Here is a 20198-nt window from a genome sequence, read left to right as displayed (position 1 = left end):
TAGGGAAGAGACAGGATTGGCTGTGCTCAGCTCAGAGGCTCTTTACCCTAAGAAATACCAACCCCTATCTCTTGAACTCACACAGAGTGTCTGGGCTTACACATCTTTCCAGGAACAAATAGTTATATACAAGAACTATTATAGATTTTGGATATGAAAAAATTAAATACTCAAATAAATAATTCAATCAATTTGAATTATAAACCAATCCCCAAAACCAAAGGGTGAATGTTTTCGCTGATATGTGGAAGCTAACCCACAATAAGGGGGGAGAGGAAGAATAGAAATTTAGAGGTTTAGACAAAGGGAAATGAAAGGAAGGGAGGGGGAATGGGAATAGGAAAGACAGTAGAATTAATGAGACATAACTTTCCTATGTTCATACATGAATGCACCATAGTAAATCCCACCATGATGTACATCCACAAGATTGGAGCCCTAATTAGAATAAGATATATTCCATGCATGAATAATTTTGTTAAAATGGACTCTACTGTCATGTATAACTAAAAAGAATCTTAAAATTGGACATTAAAATAGATGCAGTTGAAAACCAATTATGGGATTGAAGAAGAGTCTATGGGGCTGGGGTTGTGTTTCAGTGATAAAGTGCTTGCCTATCATGCATGGGGCACTGGGTTCAATCCTCAGCACTACGTAAAAATAAATAAATAAAATAAAGGTATTGCATCTAACATATATATAACATATGTATATGTATACATCTAACATATATATAACATAATAACATATATATAACATGTTAGATGCAATATATATATTGCATATATATATATATATATATATGAAAAACATATATATATATGACTTTTATGAAAGTCATCAAGGCAGCTAGGCATTGGGATTACACCTGTAATCCCAGCGGAGGCAGGATGATTGCAAGTTTGTATCAGCCTCAGCAAGTTAGTGAGACCCTGTCTCAAAATAAAATAAAAAGGACTGAGGATGTAGCTCCACTAAGTCACGAGTGGATCACGAGTTCAAAGCCAGCCTCAGTAACAGCAAGGTGCTAAGCAACTCAGTGAGACTCTGTCTCTAAATAAAAATGCGAAATAGGGTTGGTAGAGTGCACCAGGTTCAAACTTCAATACTAGTGGGAAAAATCAAAGCTGCGCATGGAGTCTTTTGTGTGTAATCCCAGTGATTTGGGAGGCTGAGGTAGGAGAATCACAAGAGTGAGGTCAGTGTTAGCAATTCTTTGAGACTGCCTCAAAACAAAAAGGGCTAGGGATATCACTCATGGTTGAGGGTTTCCTCTCAGTTCAGTTGCCAGTATTGGGGGAAAAGTAATCAGAAATGGAGTAAATGAATGGAAAATTAATTAATAGGGAGAGTAGCATTATTAATGTCAAAGTCCATTGAATAGCAGTCCCATAAGAAGAAAATACAGTAATTAGAAAGGAGGGAATACTAAATAATAAATGAGAATTTCTCAGATTTAGACAACCAACTTCAGATCTAAGGGGATCATAGTGTGTTAAACCAGATACACACACACACACACACATGTGCACACACACAGCCTAGGTACAGTGAAATTAAAATTATGACAAATGTGACAAATGAAGAAAAGTTATTTTAAATAATTCCAGAGATGGGGGGTGGGAGGGGTGCAAGAATGGAGGAAGGAGGGACTGTATAGTGGGAAAAGAGGGGTGGGAGGGGTGGGGGGAAGGAAAAAATAACAGAATGATTCAAACATCATTACCCTATGTAAATGTATGATGACGCAAATGGTATGCTGTTACTCCATGTACAAACAGAAACAACATGTATCCCATTTGTTTACAATAAAAATAAATTTAAAAATAAATATATAAAAATAAATAATTCCAGAGAGAGCTGGGGATGTAGCACAGTGGAAAATTCTGGGATTAACATGTCAGAGGCCATGGGATCCATCCCTAGCACCAAAACCCAAAACTTCCAGAGAGAAATAGCAAGTTACTTAGAAAGGAAGAATAATTAATTGGGCACGGTGGTGTGCACCTGTAATCCCAGCGACTGTGGAGATGGCAGAAAGATCACAAGTTCAAGGCCAGTCTCAGCAACTTAGTGATACCGTGTTTCAAAATAACAATAAAAAGGGTGGGGGGCTTAGCTCAGTGGTAGAGCATCCTGGGCTCAATCCCCAGTACCACACTACTCCCTCCTCAAAAAAAAGAAAAGAAGGAAGAATAATTGACTCATTAACATCAGACCTCTCAAATACCGCATGAAGGCAAGGAATGAAAAGAACTTTTATATAGAGTGAAGTAAAGACAGGGTCAAGCATATAAAGCTACAGAAGGTTTAAGATCTAGAGAAATGTTAAAAAACTATTATTTAGGATAATTGTTAAAGATGGTAAAGGAGAGTTTACTCAAAGCGGAGAAGCCAAGGCCACAGCAGGCCGTGCCTAAGCACAGCTGCAGGCAGGTCACCTGGCATAGGTATGGGAAGCAGCGGAATGGGGTCTTGCAGTGGGGGAGTGATACTGGACTTGACTCTGACTCCAGCAAGGACAAGTGGGGATTTATAGTGAACGAACAGAATGGAGAGATGGTCAGTGGATGAAAAATTAGTGGGAAGAAACATTGGGGTAAGGGGGATTCTGGCTAAACTGATAGACAAGATTTTTATTAAAACTAGACTAAGCAGGCAAGGTCACTGGACTAAGGACAGAACCCAGGCTGGAGTCTAGTTAGAAAGAAGATCCAGAGGAGCCTGACTCAAGTTTGGTTAAAGAAGAGAATTTCTGTTAAAAGCACAAGCAATAAGGAAAAATGACAGTAAAATTAATGTATTATGAAGGAAAATTTTTGCACATTGCTAACCAAGAATCTCCTTTAACCATTCACCATTAGTATGAGATGTTTAAAGGTTTTTCCCCACCAAGGCAACTATTACAGTGTCCTCCTTTATCCAATGTTTCTCTTTCCACAGTTTCAATTATCTGCAATACAGCATAGACTGAAAATATTAAATGGAAATTTCCAGAAATAAATAATTCCTACGTTTTATATCTCAAGTCATTCTGAGTAGCGTGGTGAAATCTCATGTTGTCCAGCTGTGAATCATCCCTTTGTCAAGTATATCCATGAACTATACCCTACCCACTCATTAGTCACTTGGTAGCTGTCGGCCTTCTGTATCCTCAGGTTCCACATCTGCAGATTCAACCAACCACTAATTGAAAATGTTCTTTAAAAAAATGTGTCTGGGGGTTGGAGAGATAGCTCAGTTCATAGAGTGCTTGCCTTGCATGCACAAGCCCTGGGTTCAATCCCCAGCACTGCAAAAATAAAAAATAAAATAAATAAATAAATAAATAAATAAATAAATAAATAAATAAAAATGTGTCTGGGGGTTGAAGAGATAGCTCAGTTCATAGAGTGCTTGCCTTGCATGCACAAGGCCCTGGGTTCAATCCCCAGCACTGCAAAAATAAAAAATTAAATAAATAAATAAATAAATAAATAAAAATGTGTCTATGGGCTGGGGATATAGCTCAGTTGGTAGAGTGCTTGCCTTGCAAGCATCAAAGTCCTCAGTTCAATTCCCAGCACCGCAAAAAAAAAATGTGTCTGTACAGAATATATATGTTGTAGGGCACAACTTAAGAACAGACCGATCACCATTGAGAAGTTCAAATTTGAGAGTCTATTAACCAGCCAGCCGACTGTCTCACACAATGCCCAAAATGGCTATTGGGAGAACAGCCCTAAGTGTAGGATTGCAGTTTTTATACTATCAGTCAGTACATCAATACATTGTCCAAGAAAAATAGGAACCAAAAAGAGAACAATTTTACATTATATAAGAATTGCCATTTTGTGTTGCAAAACATGCTATGCTAAGCAACTGTCGATGGGTACAGAGGTGGAGTGTGCCATTGGGAGAAGCATTTCCTACATGACATGGAGTCTCAGGGTAAAATGGAGTCTGTTTAGTCATTGCCCATATAGCCTGGTCTATAACATTTCCATGGAGTCAAATATGTCAACCCATCACAATATACAGACTTTTTCCTATTGGCATTCCCTAAACAGTATTGCAACTATTTATATAGCATTTGCATTGTATTAGTTATTATAAGTAATCTAGATATGTTTTCAACTATACAGGAAGATGTATGTAGGTTCTATGCAAATACGACACCATTTAAAAAATTTAAAAACTTTTTTGTTGATGCATCTCAATTATATAGGATGGTGGGTTTGACTGTCACATATTCATTCCCCAGTACCGCCACTCTCCTCTCCTCCCTCCTGCATCCCCTACCTTTACCCTAATAGAGTGTCCCACCCTGCCCCCTATTTTTCTCCTTTTTGCTTCTACATTTAAGAGAAAACAAGATACTTTTATCTGTGTCTGACAAATTTCACTCAAAATTATGATCTCCAGTTCTATCAATTTTCCTGCAAATGACATAATTTCATTTTTCTTGATGGTTGAATAAAACTCCATTGTGTGTGTTGTGTATGTGTGTGTGTGTGTGTGTGTGTGTGTGTGTGTACAGGTAACAAAAAAAATAAAGTGAGTTGAATTTAATTCTTTTTTTGGGGGTTGGGCAGGAGGATTGAACTCAGGGCCACTCAACCACTGAGTCACATCCCCAGCCCTATTTTGTATTTTCTTTTTTTAAAAATATTTTTGTAGTTGTCAAAGGACCTTTATTTTATTTATTTGTACATAGTGCTGAGAATCAAACTCAGTGCCTCACACATGCTAGGCAAGTGCTCTACCACTGAGCCACAACCCCAGCCCCTGTATTTTCTTTAGAGACAGGGTCTCCCTGAGTTGCTTAGTGCCTCACTAAGTTGCTGAGGCTGGCTTTGAACTCACGATCCTCCTGTCTCAGCCTCCCGAGCCACTGGGATTTACAGGCGTGCACCACTGTGCCTGGCAAATTTAATTATTTTGGATAAATACCAAGGCATGGGTCATATGGTAGTTCTATTTTTAGCTTTCGAGGGCTCTTGATACTGCTTTTCATAATGGTTGTACTAATCTACATTCCTACCAACAGTTTTAGTAGTTCCTCTTTCCCCAAAACCTTGCCAGCATTTACTGTTATTTGTATTCTTCTTGATGATTATTATTCTAACTGGAATGAGATGGAACCTCAGCGTTTGCATTTCCCTGATGACTGAAGACTTTGAACATTTTTTTTTATACAGTTGCTGGCCATTTGTACTTCTTTTAAGAAGTGTCTGTTTAGTTCAGCTGCATTTATCGATAGGGTTATTTACTTTTTAATGCTGAGTTTTTTGAGCTATTTATATATTCTGGATATTAATCCTGTCTTGGAAGAGTAGCTGGCAAAATTTTTCTCCCATTCTGTTGGTTGTCTCTGTTGTTTCCTTTGCTGCAGAGTAGCTTTTTTTTTTTTTTTTTTTTTGCAGTGCTGGGGATCAAACTCAGGGCCTTGTGCTTAAGAGGCAAGCACTCTACCGACTGAGCTATCTCCCCAGCCCTAGAGTAGCTTTTAAATTCGATGCTATCCCATTTATGGATTCTCTCTTATTTCCTGAGCTATAGGGGTCCTATTCACGAAGTCTTTGCCTACACCTATATGTTGAAGCATTTCCCCTATTTTTCTTCTGTTCCAAGCTTTCTGTTGTTTTTTGTTTATTTGTTTGTTTTGCAGCACTGGGGTTTGAACCCAGGGCCTCATTCACACTAGGGAAATGCTCTACCCATGAGTTACTTCCCTGGTCCAGTTTCTAGACTTATAGTTAGATCTCTGATCCATTTTGGGTTGTTGTTTATACAGGATAATATATAGGGATTGAGTTTTATTCTTCCACATATGGTTTCCAGTTTTCCCAGCACCACTTGTGGTGTATTACATTTATTGATTTGCATATGTTGAACCAGGTTTGCATCTCTGGAATGAAACCAACCTGTTCATGGTGTACATGTTCTTTTTTTTTTTCCTAAGTACTGGGGATTGAACTCAGGGGCACTCTACCACTGACCTATACCTTCAGCCCTTTTGTAATTTTTATTTTAAGACAGAGTCTCCCTAAAGTATCAAGGCTGGCTTTGAACTTGTGATCCTCCTGCCTCAACCTCCCAAGTCACTGGGATTTGCAAACCTGTGCCACTGTGCCTGGCTGTAGGATTTTTTTTTTTTTTTGATGCTGGAAACCAGCAGCACTCTACCACTGAGCTACACTTCCAGTTCTTTTTAGTTTTTATTTTTAATTAAACTAATTTACCTTATTATTAGTATTAACATTAGTATTATAGCCCTGGGAATTTAACTCAGTGGTGCTCTACTGAGCTAAATCACCTATTTATTTTTTATTTTGAGACTGGGTCTCAGTTGTCGAGGCTGGCCTCAGACTTGTAAGATTCTCCTACTTCAGTCTCCCGAGTAGTTGGGATTACAGTCTTGCCTAGTTGGAATGACTTTCTTAAGGACCTTGGAGCCATTTCTTTGAAATATGAAAATCAAGGAGGATAGTGCCCTTGTCTGATTGTCACCAGAGGAGTTTTGCCTAGGTGACTTACTTCAAGTTTGTCAGCATCTGCTTGTTACAAAGATAGTAGTTTTATTTTTTCTTCAGACAAAGGAAATTAACCACTCCAGAAAACCACTCCAAATTCCAGGTGAATTTAGGACTTGGGTGGGAGTACTTAGTTTTTCCCCTTAGGTGCTGCTGTGCAGACAGGCCTGTGAGCTGCATACCTGGACTTTCTGGTTCCTCTTGCCAGTTTTGGATTGCTTGAAATATTACACCCAAATTGTGGAATCTGGCTTCCCAGATAACTGCCAAAAAGGCAGATGAAGCAATCTAGAAGTGTGGCAGTGTGGCAGAGTTAATGCCTATAAGGTAAACTCTTTTCTTTTTTTTTAAGCGTAATCTTTAACCAACAAGAAAAATTTGATTGTGTATTAGACCCTAAGGGCCATATCTTTAAAAGTTTTATTGCTTATTGCTGCATTATCATGATACATAATCCTGGGATTCATTATGCCATATTTGTACCTGCATATAACATAATTTAGTCAATCATCTTCCCTCCCCTTCTCCCTCTCCCCCCAGCTGCTTGCTCTACTTTACTGATCTCCATACGGGTACAATTTTTTTTTTCTGCTGGTCGTGGTGGTACCAGGGATTTAACTCTGGGGTGTTCTACCACTAAGCTACACCCCAGCGCTTTTTATTTTATTTTGAGTCAGGATCTCCATAGATTGCTGAGGCTTATCTTGAGTCAGGATCTCCCCAGATTGCTGAGGCTTATCTTGAACTTGGAATTCTCTTGCTTCCATCTCACAAATAGCTGGGATTACAGGAATGTGTCACCACGCCCAGCCTATAAAAAAATCTTTTTTTTTTTTTTTTGGTACTGGGGAATGAATCTAGGGTACCTTTACCACTGAGCTACATCCCCAGCCCTTTTTATTTTTATTTTGAGAAAGGGTCTTGCTAAATTGCTTAGGACCTTGCAAAATTGCTGAGGTTGGCCTCAAACTTGCAATCCTCAAACTCCCAATTCACTGATATTACAGCTATGTGCCAACTATGCCTGGGTGGCTGGACAATGTTGATATCTCTCTGCCAAATATAGAAAAATGACAAGTGACATTCTATGAACATGACGCAATCAAACTAACAATTTTGCTAAGAACTTTAAAAAAGGGCTGGGGATGTAGCTCTGTGGTAGAAGTGGGTTCAATCCCTAGTACAAATTTGCCCAAAAAACCAGGCCATCTTGTCTCTGTCCTCACCAATTCTCTCAAAAGTCAGAAAAGATTTCATAAAATACTGAAAACAAGAGAGGGTGCCATCCGAGGATCATAAACTGTAAAGAATTCTTTAAAAATAGAAAGTAGGGCTGGGGAGATAGCTCAGCTGGTAGAGTGCTTGCCTCGCAAGCACAAAGCCCTGGGTTCAATCCCCAGTACCACAAAAAAAAAAAAATAGAAAGCAACTCAGATGAGATTACGAGGGTGAAGGGAATCACAAATCAAAACAAACAGGAGAGGGACTGGGAATGTAACTTGGTGGTACAGTGCTTGCTTAGCATGCAGAGGCCGTGGGTTCTATCCCCCGCACTGCAAAATACAAAACAAAGAACAAAAAACAAAACACACACACACGCAATATAAGCAGGAAAAGAAGGGAACAACTAAGAAGGGAAGAGTATATCTAGTGAAACTCTGAGTATAGGGTAAGTGGATAGGAAGAGTAAGAATCGGTGGTAGATAACTCGTCTAGCATGCCCAAGTCCCTGGGTTCAATTCCCAGTACTGGAAAAAAAAAAAGCACAAAACTATACTCTAGAATTATTATTATTATTTTTTTGGTACCAGGGATTGAACTCAGGGTTACTTAACCACAGAGCCACATCCCCAGCCCTTTTTGCTATTTTATTTTGAGATAGTGTCTCACAAATTTGCTTAGGGCCTCACTCACTAAGTTGCTGAGGCTGGTTTTGAACTTGTGATCCTCCTGCCTTAGCCTCCCAAGATGCTGGGAAAACAGGTGTGTGCCATTGTGCCCAGCTACAAACTATACTCTAAAGGGTGCTAGTTGAACTGTCAGCACTGTTGTCCTTACACTGGGCAGACAACAGTCTAACATTGCGATTAATTTCCTACCTGCTGTCTGATTAGGACCCCTAGGGGTGAGGAATTTTAAGAAGTGTATCAGAGCTGGGTGAAATTTCAGTTCCTTGCTAACAAAATGGAGAGAAACACACATTTGTAGTGAAGGGCCTATCTTCAGCCTGTCTAATCCATGGTCAATTATCCAAAAGGTGAAGAGGGTACTTAATGAGAAGTTGACAGTCTTGAGAACTGTGCCCTCCTTCTATGTGCCTACTCCTACAGAGATGTCTCCTCTGTCAGATGCCTGAAGTTTCTCCATTAAGATAGCATTCCTTTAGATAGGGTTAGGAAAATATATTATTTACTGAATGTATTTTTGGTGAGCAAAGTTCAGAATTCTTTTCTTCCCCTCCTCCTTCCCCTCCCCTCTTCCTCTCCTTCTCCCTCTCCCTTCCAGCTTTCTGAAAATTGAACCCAGGGGCACTCTACCACTGAATTACATCCTCAGCCATTTTTATTTTATTTTTATTTTGAGACAGGGCCTTGCTATGGAGGCTAGCCTCCAACTTGCTATTCTTCTGCCTCAGCCTCCCCAGTTGGTGGGTTTATAGACATGTCGCACTATGCCTGGCTCAGAACTCTTGTGATGAAATCTACTGTCCTTTCTCACTTACCCTGCATTTTTTCTGTTCTCTACTGAGAACAGGGATTAGTTTTAGAATCAACTAAAAAGGACTGAAAAACAAACTAAGACTGGAAGATAAAAAAGAAAAAAAAATTTGGATCTTCATCACAAGAACACATTCTGTAATACTAGTCATTTGAGAGACTGAGGCAGAAGGATCACAAGTTCAAGGCCAGCCTCAGCAACTTAGCAAGGCCCTGAGCAACTTATGGAGACCCTGTCTCAAAAGAGAGAGAGAGAGAGAGGGAGAGAGAGAGAGAGAGAGAAAGAGAAAGAAAGAAAAAAGAAAGAAAGAAAGAAAGAAAGAAAGAAAGAAAGAAAGAAAGAAAGAAAGAAAGAAAGAAAGAAAGACATATCCATGCATACTGGGCCCCAGGCTTGGTGGGAGGGGAGGGTCGTTTATAGAGTCAAGCAAATCCAGAGTCTCACTGCATTACAAAATTTGAATCTGTCACATGGCAGGAAGCACAGGAAGTGGAGGGAGAGGAATAGAAGAAGAGGAAGAAAGAGAAGAAGGTGGACAGGTTGCTCTATGTACCCTAAAGATCCTAATGAAAATGTTGTCATGACTTGGAATCTTACCACTGAGGCACATGTCCAGCACTTTATATTTTTTATTTTAAGAAAGGGTCTCAGGTTGTCTTCACAGTCACTGCTGTGCCACTGTCGCTTTCTAATGCCAACACTGCCTCTAGCTCCCCGAGCTCCAGCTGAAGGAGAAGCTGGGTAAGTAAAGAGGTCTTTCTACCATGGCTCCTACAAAGCAGAGTGCCCTCAAATTGACCCGTGGTAAAGCACCCAGGAAACAACTGGCTACAAAAACCACTGACACGAGTGTGCCCTCTACTGGAGGGGTGAAGAAACCTCATCATTATATGCCTGGTACTGTGGCAGTCTGTGAAATTAGAGGTCATCAGAAGTTCACTGAGCTTCTGATTAGCAAACTCCTCTTCCAGCGTCTGGTGTGAGAAATTGCTCAGGACTTCAAAACAGATCTGGGCTTCCGGAGTGCAGCTATTGGTGCTTTGCAGAAGGCAAATGAGGCCTATCTGGTTGGCCTTTTTGAAGACACCAACCTGTGTGCTATCCAGTCAAACATGTAACAATTATGCCAAAAGATATCCAACTGGCACACTGCATATGTGGCAAACCTGCTTATGAACTCACTATGATGGAAAATATTTCGTTCTAAAAGTTTTTTCTCTTCTTCCTATTATTGGTAGTTCTGAACGTTATATATATTTTTTTCCATGGAGTCAAAGGGTACCTAAGTATATAATTGTGAGTGGAAAAATTGGGGACAGAAATCAGGTATTGACTGTTTTTCCATTTTCATTTGTATGTGAATTTTTAATATAAATGCAGGGATGTAAAGCATTAATGTAAGTCAAAATCTTTCAGTGAACAAGTTTCAGCAGTTCAACTTTATAACAATTATAAATAAAACCATTAAATTTTTCTGGACAATGCCAGCATTTGGATTTTTTAAAACAAGTAAATTTCTTATTGACAGCAACTAAGTGGTGTTTGTAGCATTTTTATCATACAGTAGCTTCCATCCATTCACTGTACTTTGAGTTGTCCTACATGCAAGTACATGCTTTTAATGTTGTCTGTCTTCTGTGCTGTTCCTGTAAGTTTGCTATTAAAATACATTAAACTATATAAAAAAAGAAAGGGTCTCACTAAGTTGCTGATGCTGACCTTGAACTTGTGATACTTCTGCCTTAGTCTCCCAATCTGCTGGAATTACACACGTGTGCCACAAACCTGGTATGACTCAGAATCTTTGACCCACACTTCCCTACTTCTGTCTCATGTGCAGTGATCCAACCATGGATTCCATCTTCCCAAAGGAGAAAGAAAACTCAAATCCTTCAGTATCTCCTATTTGCATGGAGAATAAGGTACTCAGTCTCTAGTAGCAGAACATTACATTTGTGTAATATGACACTATATTGGGGTGAGATAGACTGTTTCCTCTGAGACACAGGTAGAGCCATGACCATGTATACTCAGGTGGCACCCACCTCTCCCTACAGTGCCAGGAAGGGCAGCTCTGGGGAACCACTGCTCTTGGACTCAGTTGACTGCTCACACTCACAACTTCCTTCCATACATCCCCTCTCTCTGGTGGCTTATTTTTTTTTTTTGTAGTGGGGACTGAACCCAGGAAGCACTGAGCCATGTCCCCAGTCCTTTTCTTATGTTGTACTTTGATACAGGTCTCACCAAGTTCCTTAGGGCCTCGCTAAATTGCTGAGACTGGCCTTGAGCCTGTAATCCTCCTTCCTCAGCCTCCTGGGTTGCTGAGATTACAGACATGTGCCTCTGCACCCAGCTTCTGGTGGCCTTGATAGCCCACACTTTGCCCTGGTTCCCTTGCTTCTCTGCCTACACCCTCTTCTACTCATCCTGCATATCCCTGTACTTCCCAGCCTCAGTAGAAAAAAACTAAACAAGCCCTATAGCCTCACTTTCTCTGAATTGACTTAAAAATCACTAATTTTGGAGGTCATACAGCTGGGTGATACATTAATAGACCCAAGATGGGCAGTCTCATGCCTTTATTCAGTAGACTTTTCCATCTATTGCTCCCCTGCATCAAGACCAAGTTGACCCTTCTATTCCTGTCCACCACATTGTGCACAGTAGAAATTTATCCCTAGTTCCTTCCATTCTCCAGTTGATGGTTTCATCTGTCTCCTTCCACACACTCCCCAAGAGACTGTTTCTGCCCATGAACCTGAAGATCAACGAGAGTGCAAAGACCAAGGCACCCAACCATCTACTGCAGAATACCACCCTAGGACTGGGGTGCAGTGTCTATCAATATAAAAACTGGTAAAAATCTTCCACTAGAATACCTCCACATGGACAGGGATGTTGGTTGGCTGGTTCCCTAATGTCTCTCCAGGAACTAGGACAATGCTCTGCACACAGTATTCATTTATTAGGTGTTTGTTGAATGAATGCTTTCTTTGATGCAGCAATTATACTTCTAATAATCTATCCTAAAAAAACACTCACACACATGCACAGAGCTGTGTATACAAGAAGAGGAGGTCTGGGGCTGTAGCTCAGTGGCAGAGCACTTGCCTAGCACATGTGAGACACTGGGTTCAATCCTCAGCACCACATATAAATAAATAAATAAATAAATCACACACCAAAAACGTCAATAATATTAAAAAAGAATGAGAGGAGCCAATGGTAAGGAAATACTTGCGAAGGTTTATTAATCGTTGGTGACAGATGCAGGGTAAATGAAGGATCGGAGTTTGTGCTGAACAGGAAACAGACTGAGGAGGATTTGTCCAGACAGTTAACTTAGTAGTGGGGCAAAGCAGATGAGAGATGCCCATGGTGATACCCTATGTGTGTATGCTTGTGTGTAAATACAGAGAAAAAAAGTCTGGAATTAAACATCTACATCTTTGGTAGTCTCAGCAGGAGCAAAGGAAAGGTAGTGCTGTTCAATGCTGAGAATATCTGACAATATTTGTTTTTGAAAATAGGCACATGGATACACAGACAGACATATGCATTAGGTATATGTCTTGCTCAACAAAACTCCAATATCTACCAGACTGCTGAGCACATAACAAGAACAATGCTAACAGAATACACAGCATATAGTAAGAACAAATGCTTAAATTTTTAATGTTGCAAAATTCTTCCTTTCACTTGCTAATACACCTGATGGTCGGGAGTTCAGGAGTTCAGAGTCATGCCCTTGACTGCAAAAGGTCACCACGTTTTGCTTCTCATCATGGGCAGGTCACATCCCTGAAGCTGAGGCGAAAAGAGAGAAGAAAAGAAGTGACAGTGAGTTATCACTGCCAACTCCTCCTCCTGACCTGCAGAGCCCACACACTTCTGTGTTTTCCAAGCTCAGGACCTCTACTCCTCCAGGTGAGCACTCTGCTCAGGCCACAGGGACTCCCTCACCTGTCCTGTTCTATGAATTCTTAGGCTACAAGAAGATGTAGCTTGCATGTTGGCAGCTGACCTGGGATTTGGGAGCCCAAAGCATCCTGGATAGGAAAGGTCCTCAGATACACAGAGTAGAGAGTAGAAAAGTATGGGAAATCTTAGCCTCAATGCTGTACTCCAAGGGATTATGAGAAGTGAATGATTTTGGAGAACAAGGGACCAGATGGGATACCAGTGCCATAATAGAACAGCACATTTGCAGGGGTGTGGGAGATGTGTCAAAGGGTCACTTACAGGGTCAGTCATCTTCCTCAGGGTCGCTAATCTCTTCATATGCCACGAGATACTTCCTTTCCCGCAACCTGTGACTCCAGATACTCACACTCTTCTTCCTGGGTCCTAAGATGGGGAAGAGTTGGTTAATGAAGGTTGGGTGACACAGGGAGTGGTAAGCCTGTTTTGTCACAAAAGGAGATGTCCCCTCCCTCCCAAGTGCCCCATCACTCTATATGCAAGGCTGGGACGTTAGACCTGCACCAATACACACTAAATCCCAGTTCAAGTTTTAGCTTCTGATCACTCCCACCTATAGGTTTAGATTCCCAAACTCTTCCCTCACTAGAACATTCGCTCGTTTCATTCAGTGTATTCTGTGAAGGGTATATTGTGTGTCAGGCATTGAGTTGAGTAAGATATGTTCCCAGGTTATCAAGTGGGATAGAATTACCTGAGCAACTTTCAAGTTGTGAGGCTTTCTAGATTTAATGTGAGGCTTTCAAGCAATCGTGAATTATGGTTCTTTAATTTCTTTTTATGGACAAGAATCTGGAGCTCAGAGAATTTAGAAGACATGCTGCAAATTAGTCTGGCTTTTATATGCATTACAAGTCAAATCTGGGATTCTGAAGTCAAGTTCTAATGTTTCAGCTGGCACTGGGTAAGCTCCTAAGCTCAGCTTGGAACTCAGGCCTGTCAAGGGTCCATGATACACATCCAGACCATGCCCTTGAACAGAGTCAGGGAAGCCAGAGTGGTTGTTCCTGAATCATTTCCTCTCACCTGATACCTTCTCACTTTGATTCCCAGAAGTACTTGCTTTTCCCAGTGGGTATAGTTGTCTCTGAGCCTGTTCTGAACCAACTGCTTCTGGCACTCCCTTCGGATCATTTTCTTCCCTTGCTGGCTTCTTGGGCATCTTTTTAAATGTGAAGGTCATATATAAATATTATCAGTGTCAATTCTCTAGTGCTTTATAGATTACAAAATGTCTTCACAAGCATTACCTTAATTAATGTTCTCATCACCTCTGGAAGATCATTTTATTATCCATACCTAAATTATGAGGAACCTGGGAGGCTAGAAGGTAAAGGAATGGCCTAAATGAATGGTGTTTCCAGGACTAGGATGCTTATCTTCATGCTTTATCCAGACGGTACTCTCGTAAACAGAAAAAGTTTCCATGCAATTAGGATTGTGGTATGCAGAATTTTGGGGGAAGAAAAGCATTCTACAAATCCATAATATCTAAAAGGAAGGGTTTCTATAAAAAATGTAGGGGATCACATATAAGCTTGTAAACAGATACTGGAGAGTAAATATAAAAATAAATAGAGGGGTAAGTGGCTGTGGTGCACACCTGTAATCCCATCAGCTCTGGAGGCTGAGGCAGGGGGATCAAAAATTCAAAGCCAGCCTCAGCAACTTAGGGAGGCCCTAAGCAACTTAGAAAGACCCTGTCTCTAAATAAAAAATAAAAAGGGCTGGGAATGTGGCTTAGTGGCTAAGTACCCCTGGGTTCAATCCCCAGTACCAAAAAAGAAAAGGAAAAAGAGAATAGAGGGGGCTATGGGAGTAGCTCAATGGTAGAAGGCTTGCCTAGCTTGGATAAGGCCCTGGGTTCCATCCCCATCACTGCAAAAAAAAAAAAAAAAAAAAAAACACAAAATCCTCATTATTATTTAGAGATCATAACAGAAACAATGGCATAGATGTTTTCTTAAGGATTAAATAAATTAATCCATGTGGGTTGTTTAAAATAGCATCTGGCATGACTGTGAAAACAAAATAAGTATTAGTGACCACAGTTGTTCTTAAGTGTTATTAAGCTATGGATGCTGTATCAGGCATTGTGATAAAGTCATGAGAAGGGTCAGGGATGTAGCTAAGTGGAGAAGGACATGCTTAGCATGTGGAAGGCCCTGGATTCAGGCCCCAGCACCAAGAAAAAAATATCACCAGAGAGAGAGTGAGAGAGATGGGGAGGGACTGTGCATGCAGCTTAGTGATAAAGCATGTGCTTAGTATGTTTAAGGCCCTGGGTTCAAACCCTGATGTGAAGGGGAAAAAAGTAAGAAAAGAAAAAGATTTGAGGGAAAGCTAAGACATTTTCAATACTTCCCCACTCTTACCAAAATTGACATCCATGGAAGGACAAAGGTGCTCTGGTCCTTTATATTTGAGAGACACTCACCTTCTGGCGTTTTCTCTGTAGTATGCCAGAAGCACTCTCAGGCGATTCATCTAAAAGAGGGTGATAAATCAGAATTTTTCCTTCTTTGCAAATATTTCCAAATTCCAGACTCAGGTAGTGTTAGGGAACGTTGGAGCATAGGGTTATGAGTTTTCCCATTGTGGAGGATTTTTTAAAGAATGGCTTCTGAGCCTGGTGCAGTGACACATGCCTGTAATCCCAGTGGCTTGGGAGGCTGAGGCACTTAGCAACTCAGTGAGACCCTGTTTCTAATAAAATATTTTTCAAAGGGTTGGAGATGTGGCTCAGTGGTTGAGCACTCCTGAGTTCAATCCCCAGTACAAAAAAAGAATGGCTTCTGAATTACCTTTAATAATGTTTTGGGAATTTATTTGCAGCATTAATTCAGAAGATTCCCTATGATGGATTTAAAAATGTGGATTAATAAATAAATAAATAAAAACATGGATTAAATGTATCATAGTCTCCTTCTATTCCATTACACATCTCTTGCTTTTTCCCAACAAAATTAAATTGGTTGAGAGTTTGAACTGTATGTACTTAAAGATGTGTGACAATTAAAAATCACTGTACACATTAAATGGGTGAATTTTGCAGTATGCTGGTTATACCTCAATTATGCTGTGAAATGTGTGAGGAAGAACTGGGTGCAGAGGCTCATGCCTGTAATCCCAGAAACTTGGGAGGCTGACGTAGGAGGATCACAAGTTTAAGGCCAGCCTCAGCAACTTAGCAAGGCCCTAAGCAACTTAGTGAGCCCTGTCTCAAATAAAAAATGAAAAATGGGCTGGGGATGTGGCTCAGTGGTAAAGCATCTCCAGGTTAAATCTCCAGTAAACCCCCAGCACCAAAGGTGAGAGTGTGGATTCAGTCCAGTAATTCTGGAATCTACCTAGTGTAAAGATACTCCTTTAATGTCAAAAACTTTGTACTCAAGCCCTGAATTTTCCGAGATGTTCAGTGATTGTGGGAACTTGTAGAACCTGGCCTGTTTAGTTGGGGAGGAACAGGTCTGTGGAGAATGTTTGGACATTCTAACCCTGTGTTATAACTGCACTGTTAGAGCAAAAGAACAATTAAGTACATCCTGTCCTCTTTATGATGACTGCACACAATACTCAAATGCACTAGGATTTCTGCTCTAGAATCCATCCTTTTTTTTTTTTGTATCCCATGCTGTCTCTGCTCATACACAAGTGGTAAAATTTGGGTTGTACATGGGAGTGGGTGGGTGGGATAGCTCTCTCAATTCTTCCACTGGGTACAGTGGCATGCACTTGAAGTCCCAGTTACTCAGGAGGCTGCTGCAGGAGAATCATTTGAACCCTAGAGTTTGAAGCCAGCCTGGACAAAATAGCAAGAGACTCTCTGAAAACATAAGCAAACAAGCAAAAAACTGTCTTCTAAGCCAAACACATAGAATCAGGTTTGTTAGTGAGAACACTATTACTTGGGCTAGTTTTTGTTTTTGTTTTTGTTTTGTACCAGGGATTGAACCCAGGGACATTTTTTACCACTGAGTCACATTCCCAGACCTTTTTATTTTGAAACAGGGTCTTGCTAAGATGCTGAGGCTGACCTTGACTTGTAATCCTCCTGCCTAAGCCTCCTGAGTTGCTGGAATTACAGGTATGTGCCACTGCACCTGGCCACACTTTGGTTTTAATATAAAATACAGGGAAAGTCAGGCACAGTGCCTCATGCCTGTAATTCCAGTGGCTTGTGGGGCTGAGGCAGGAGGATCCCAAGTTCAGAGCTGACTTTGGCAAATTAGTGAGGCCCCAAGCAACTTAGCGATATCCTGTCTCAAATAAAAAATAAAAAATAAAAAGGGCTGGAGATATGGCTCAGTGGCTAAGTGCTCCTAGATTCAATCCCTTGTAATAAATAAATAAATAAATAAATAAAGTATAGGATGATAACTATCTGCATTACACAAAGTATTCATCACTGTCTCTCTTATGCAGTGTTATAAAGTTGACTCATGTTCTTGGGGGATTGATCCTTTAATTATAATTTTCTTAATTATCTTTTGATTCACTAACAGTGTTTATCAATAACAGTATATCCTTTAAAAACTTCAAATGTACAAAAATGATGAGAAATAATATTGGGTTCAGTGGGATATCAAAATTATCTCAAAACTGCTTCTGATTTCTCTGATTTCTTTATTCAAATTATAAAAACACCTCATTAATATAAGTTACGGCTGAAGCTGTCTATAGAGTCCCCACCAATCCCTGTCATCCTTCATTCTCCACTTAGAGCCCTTCTCCTGAATTTGATGGGTTTTACTCCCACTTAGTTTTTGTTCTTCTTTAAAAAAATTTTTCATGTATCTGTAAGATGGACAGCATGCCTTTTTTTTATTTGTCTATTTCTGTGTGGTGCTGAGGATCAAACCCAGTGCCTCACACATGCTAAGCAAGTGCTCTGCCACTGAGCTACAGCCCTAGCCCTTAGTTTTTGTTCTTGTTTTGCATGTTTTAGAATTTCATATGAATGGTCCCCCGTGCTTTAACCTTCTGCAGCAACCCGTTTCACTCAGCCCTGACAGGTGTGAGGGAGTAAGAACGTGCCTGTGAACCTTTCCCAGGAAGCTTGACTGAAAAGCAATTGGGTGGAGACTCTTTGCAGCTCCTTCCTCTCCACTTACCTTGACTCCCACGGTTGCGATATTCATCAGAATCATCGCTCTGAGATTCTGTGATCTGTCCGTTAGAACTCATGAAAGCAGGAAGGGTAGCTCTAAGACCTAGAAAGAAGCAAATTGTTTGTTCCTTAAGAGTCAACCTGAGAGAAGGAATAAAGGGGGAGTGGATTGCTGGGAAGCCACACAGACAGTAAAGCACACCAGAACAAAGGCCAGTGGGAGAGATGTGCAGGATTCAGGTCTGAGTTGCGAGGTGGTCAGACCCTGCCCTCATCCATGCACAAGATATAAAAGAGCAGGATATTCAAATACTGCCCTGACATTTCTCCCTGAACAAAAGGAAAAGGGGAGCACTCACTACAACCTAAGAAGCCATAACATGGGATGGGAACAAGGGATGCTCACGTATTCCCAGGCTTGTCTGCACCCAGGTTTGTCCTGTTACCTAGACTAGTCATGGTGGTGTAGTTTCTTTTCAAATACACATAGGTAATTTTCTCCGAATGGCTCAGCTTTGCCCACTCTTTCTTAGAGAAGTATTTGGAAATATCCCTGAAGGCCTAGAAAAGAAGGAAAAGTAAATTCTGGCAGCCACTCAGGTAGACACAGGTGCCATTCAGCCTGGGCTGCTTCCTCTGCTGCAGGACCTCTGCAGTAGATCTGGGAATTGGAGATAATCCCTCCTGGGTGTTGTAATGATTGAGAGAACAGGGGCAACACTGCCTAGCTTCTCCCCTGGCATGCAATAGGTGCTTAATACTGATGGCTTACTCTCCTCCCACCTGCCAGAATGGAGGCTTGTCTGGGGAGCCTGGGGGAAGACAGAATGTGGGTGGGAATCTCTGAAGGCTCTAGATCACTTCCTGAGACCTTGCTCCTTGTCCCCAGTGCCTCTGTTCTCACCTTCTGAAAAATCTAGTCACCCTACACTGTCCCCTGGGCTAATCCTCTGCCCCCTCCAGATTACCTCACCTTGTATTTCTTCTCTGATTTCTGAGTATCTTCCCTGAGGCTCTTTGAAAAGGAGCTGTCTCTGTTCATGGCACTGGGAACAGTCTGATCTCCAAGGGACAGCCTGATTCCCTCCAGCCACAAGACCAAAGGTCCTGTGGAGGGAGAAAGCATGGAGGGACGGCCACACTCAGCCAGTCACCTGGAATTAGGTTCTACTTTTCTCCATCCTGGTCTTATCTGTCCCTGAGTAAGGACATAGGGGGAAAGCCGGGTGAGAACAGGGTGTGGGAGAAGTAGTGGTTAGGAATGACAGGTTTCTTTGGGCATGAGAAAAGCAGCCTTGCGTCTCTGAGAGCAGGTTGACTGCTGTTGATAGTAGATCCCCTGGAGCTTGTCTTAAACTGAAGGCAAAATAGAAAGATGTTTGTTGGAGAAGGCAGGCACAGAAAGACAAACAACGCATGTTCTCATTCATGTGGAAGCTAAAAAAATTGATTTCATAGAAAAGAAGAGCAGAATAGTGGTCACTAGCGACTGGAAAGGGGAGGAGGGGGACGGAGGGAGGCGAGAGAACAGGTACCAAATACAGTTAAGAAAACAGGAATAAATTCGGTTTTGATGGAGACTAAAATTTACAACAATTGACTATATATTTTATAAAGAAGTAGAAGAGCCAGGTGCAGTGGCACACACCTTTAATCCCAGCGATTCAGAAGGCTGAAGCAGGAGGATTGCAAGTTCAAGGTCAGCCTCAGCAATTTAGGCAGACCCTGATTCAAAATAAAAAATAAAATAAAAAGGGCTGGGGATGTGGCCCAGTGGCTAAGTGACCCTGGGTTCAATCCACGGTACCAAAAACAAACAAAAAACTTAGAAGACAGGAGTTTGAAGGTTCTCAATGTTTAAGGAAAGG

The 20198-nt window shown here is 41.0% G+C and overlaps 1 protein-coding gene across 1 annotated transcript; it reads right to left on the bottom strand.

The window, feature by feature from the left end:
* Nucleotides 1–13485: 13485 nt before the first annotated feature.
* LOC124972511 (protein SSX1-like) lies at nucleotides 13486–19372 on the bottom strand. The gene is made up of 6 exons (XM_047536946.1): nucleotides 19304–19372; nucleotides 18777–18891; nucleotides 18335–18433; nucleotides 15658–15707; nucleotides 14247–14382; nucleotides 13486–13586 (listed from the first exon to the last, which is right to left on the bottom strand). Exons 1-6 carry the CDS (start codon nucleotides 19370–19372, stop codon nucleotides 13486–13488), a joined length of 570 nt encoding a protein of 189 aa, XP_047392902.1.
* Between the last annotated feature and the right edge of the window lie 826 nt (nucleotides 19373–20198).

Source organism: Sciurus carolinensis, chromosome X (genome assembly GCF_902686445.1).
Source record: "Sciurus carolinensis chromosome X, mSciCar1.2, whole genome shotgun sequence".
In the NCBI taxonomy this organism is placed as follows: domain Eukaryota; kingdom Metazoa; phylum Chordata; class Mammalia; order Rodentia; family Sciuridae; genus Sciurus; species Sciurus carolinensis.
The sequence above is the reverse complement of the archived record's forward strand: the minus strand, read 5'-3'. Positions and strand labels throughout refer to the sequence as shown.

Coding starts and splice junctions, on each gene's coding strand:
- LOC124972511 (XM_047536946.1), bottom strand. CDS start 19,372: ATGAACAGAGACAGCTCCTTTTCAAAGAGCCTCAGGGAAGATACTCAG. Junction 18,434..18,776: donor CACCACCATGACTAGTCTAG/GTAACAGGACAA, acceptor GCTTCTTTCTAG/GTCTTAGAGCTACCCTTCCT. Junction 14,383..15,657: donor TACAGAGAAAACGCCAGAAG/GTGAGTGTCTCT, acceptor ACATTTAAAAAG/ATGCCCAAGAAGCCAGCAAG.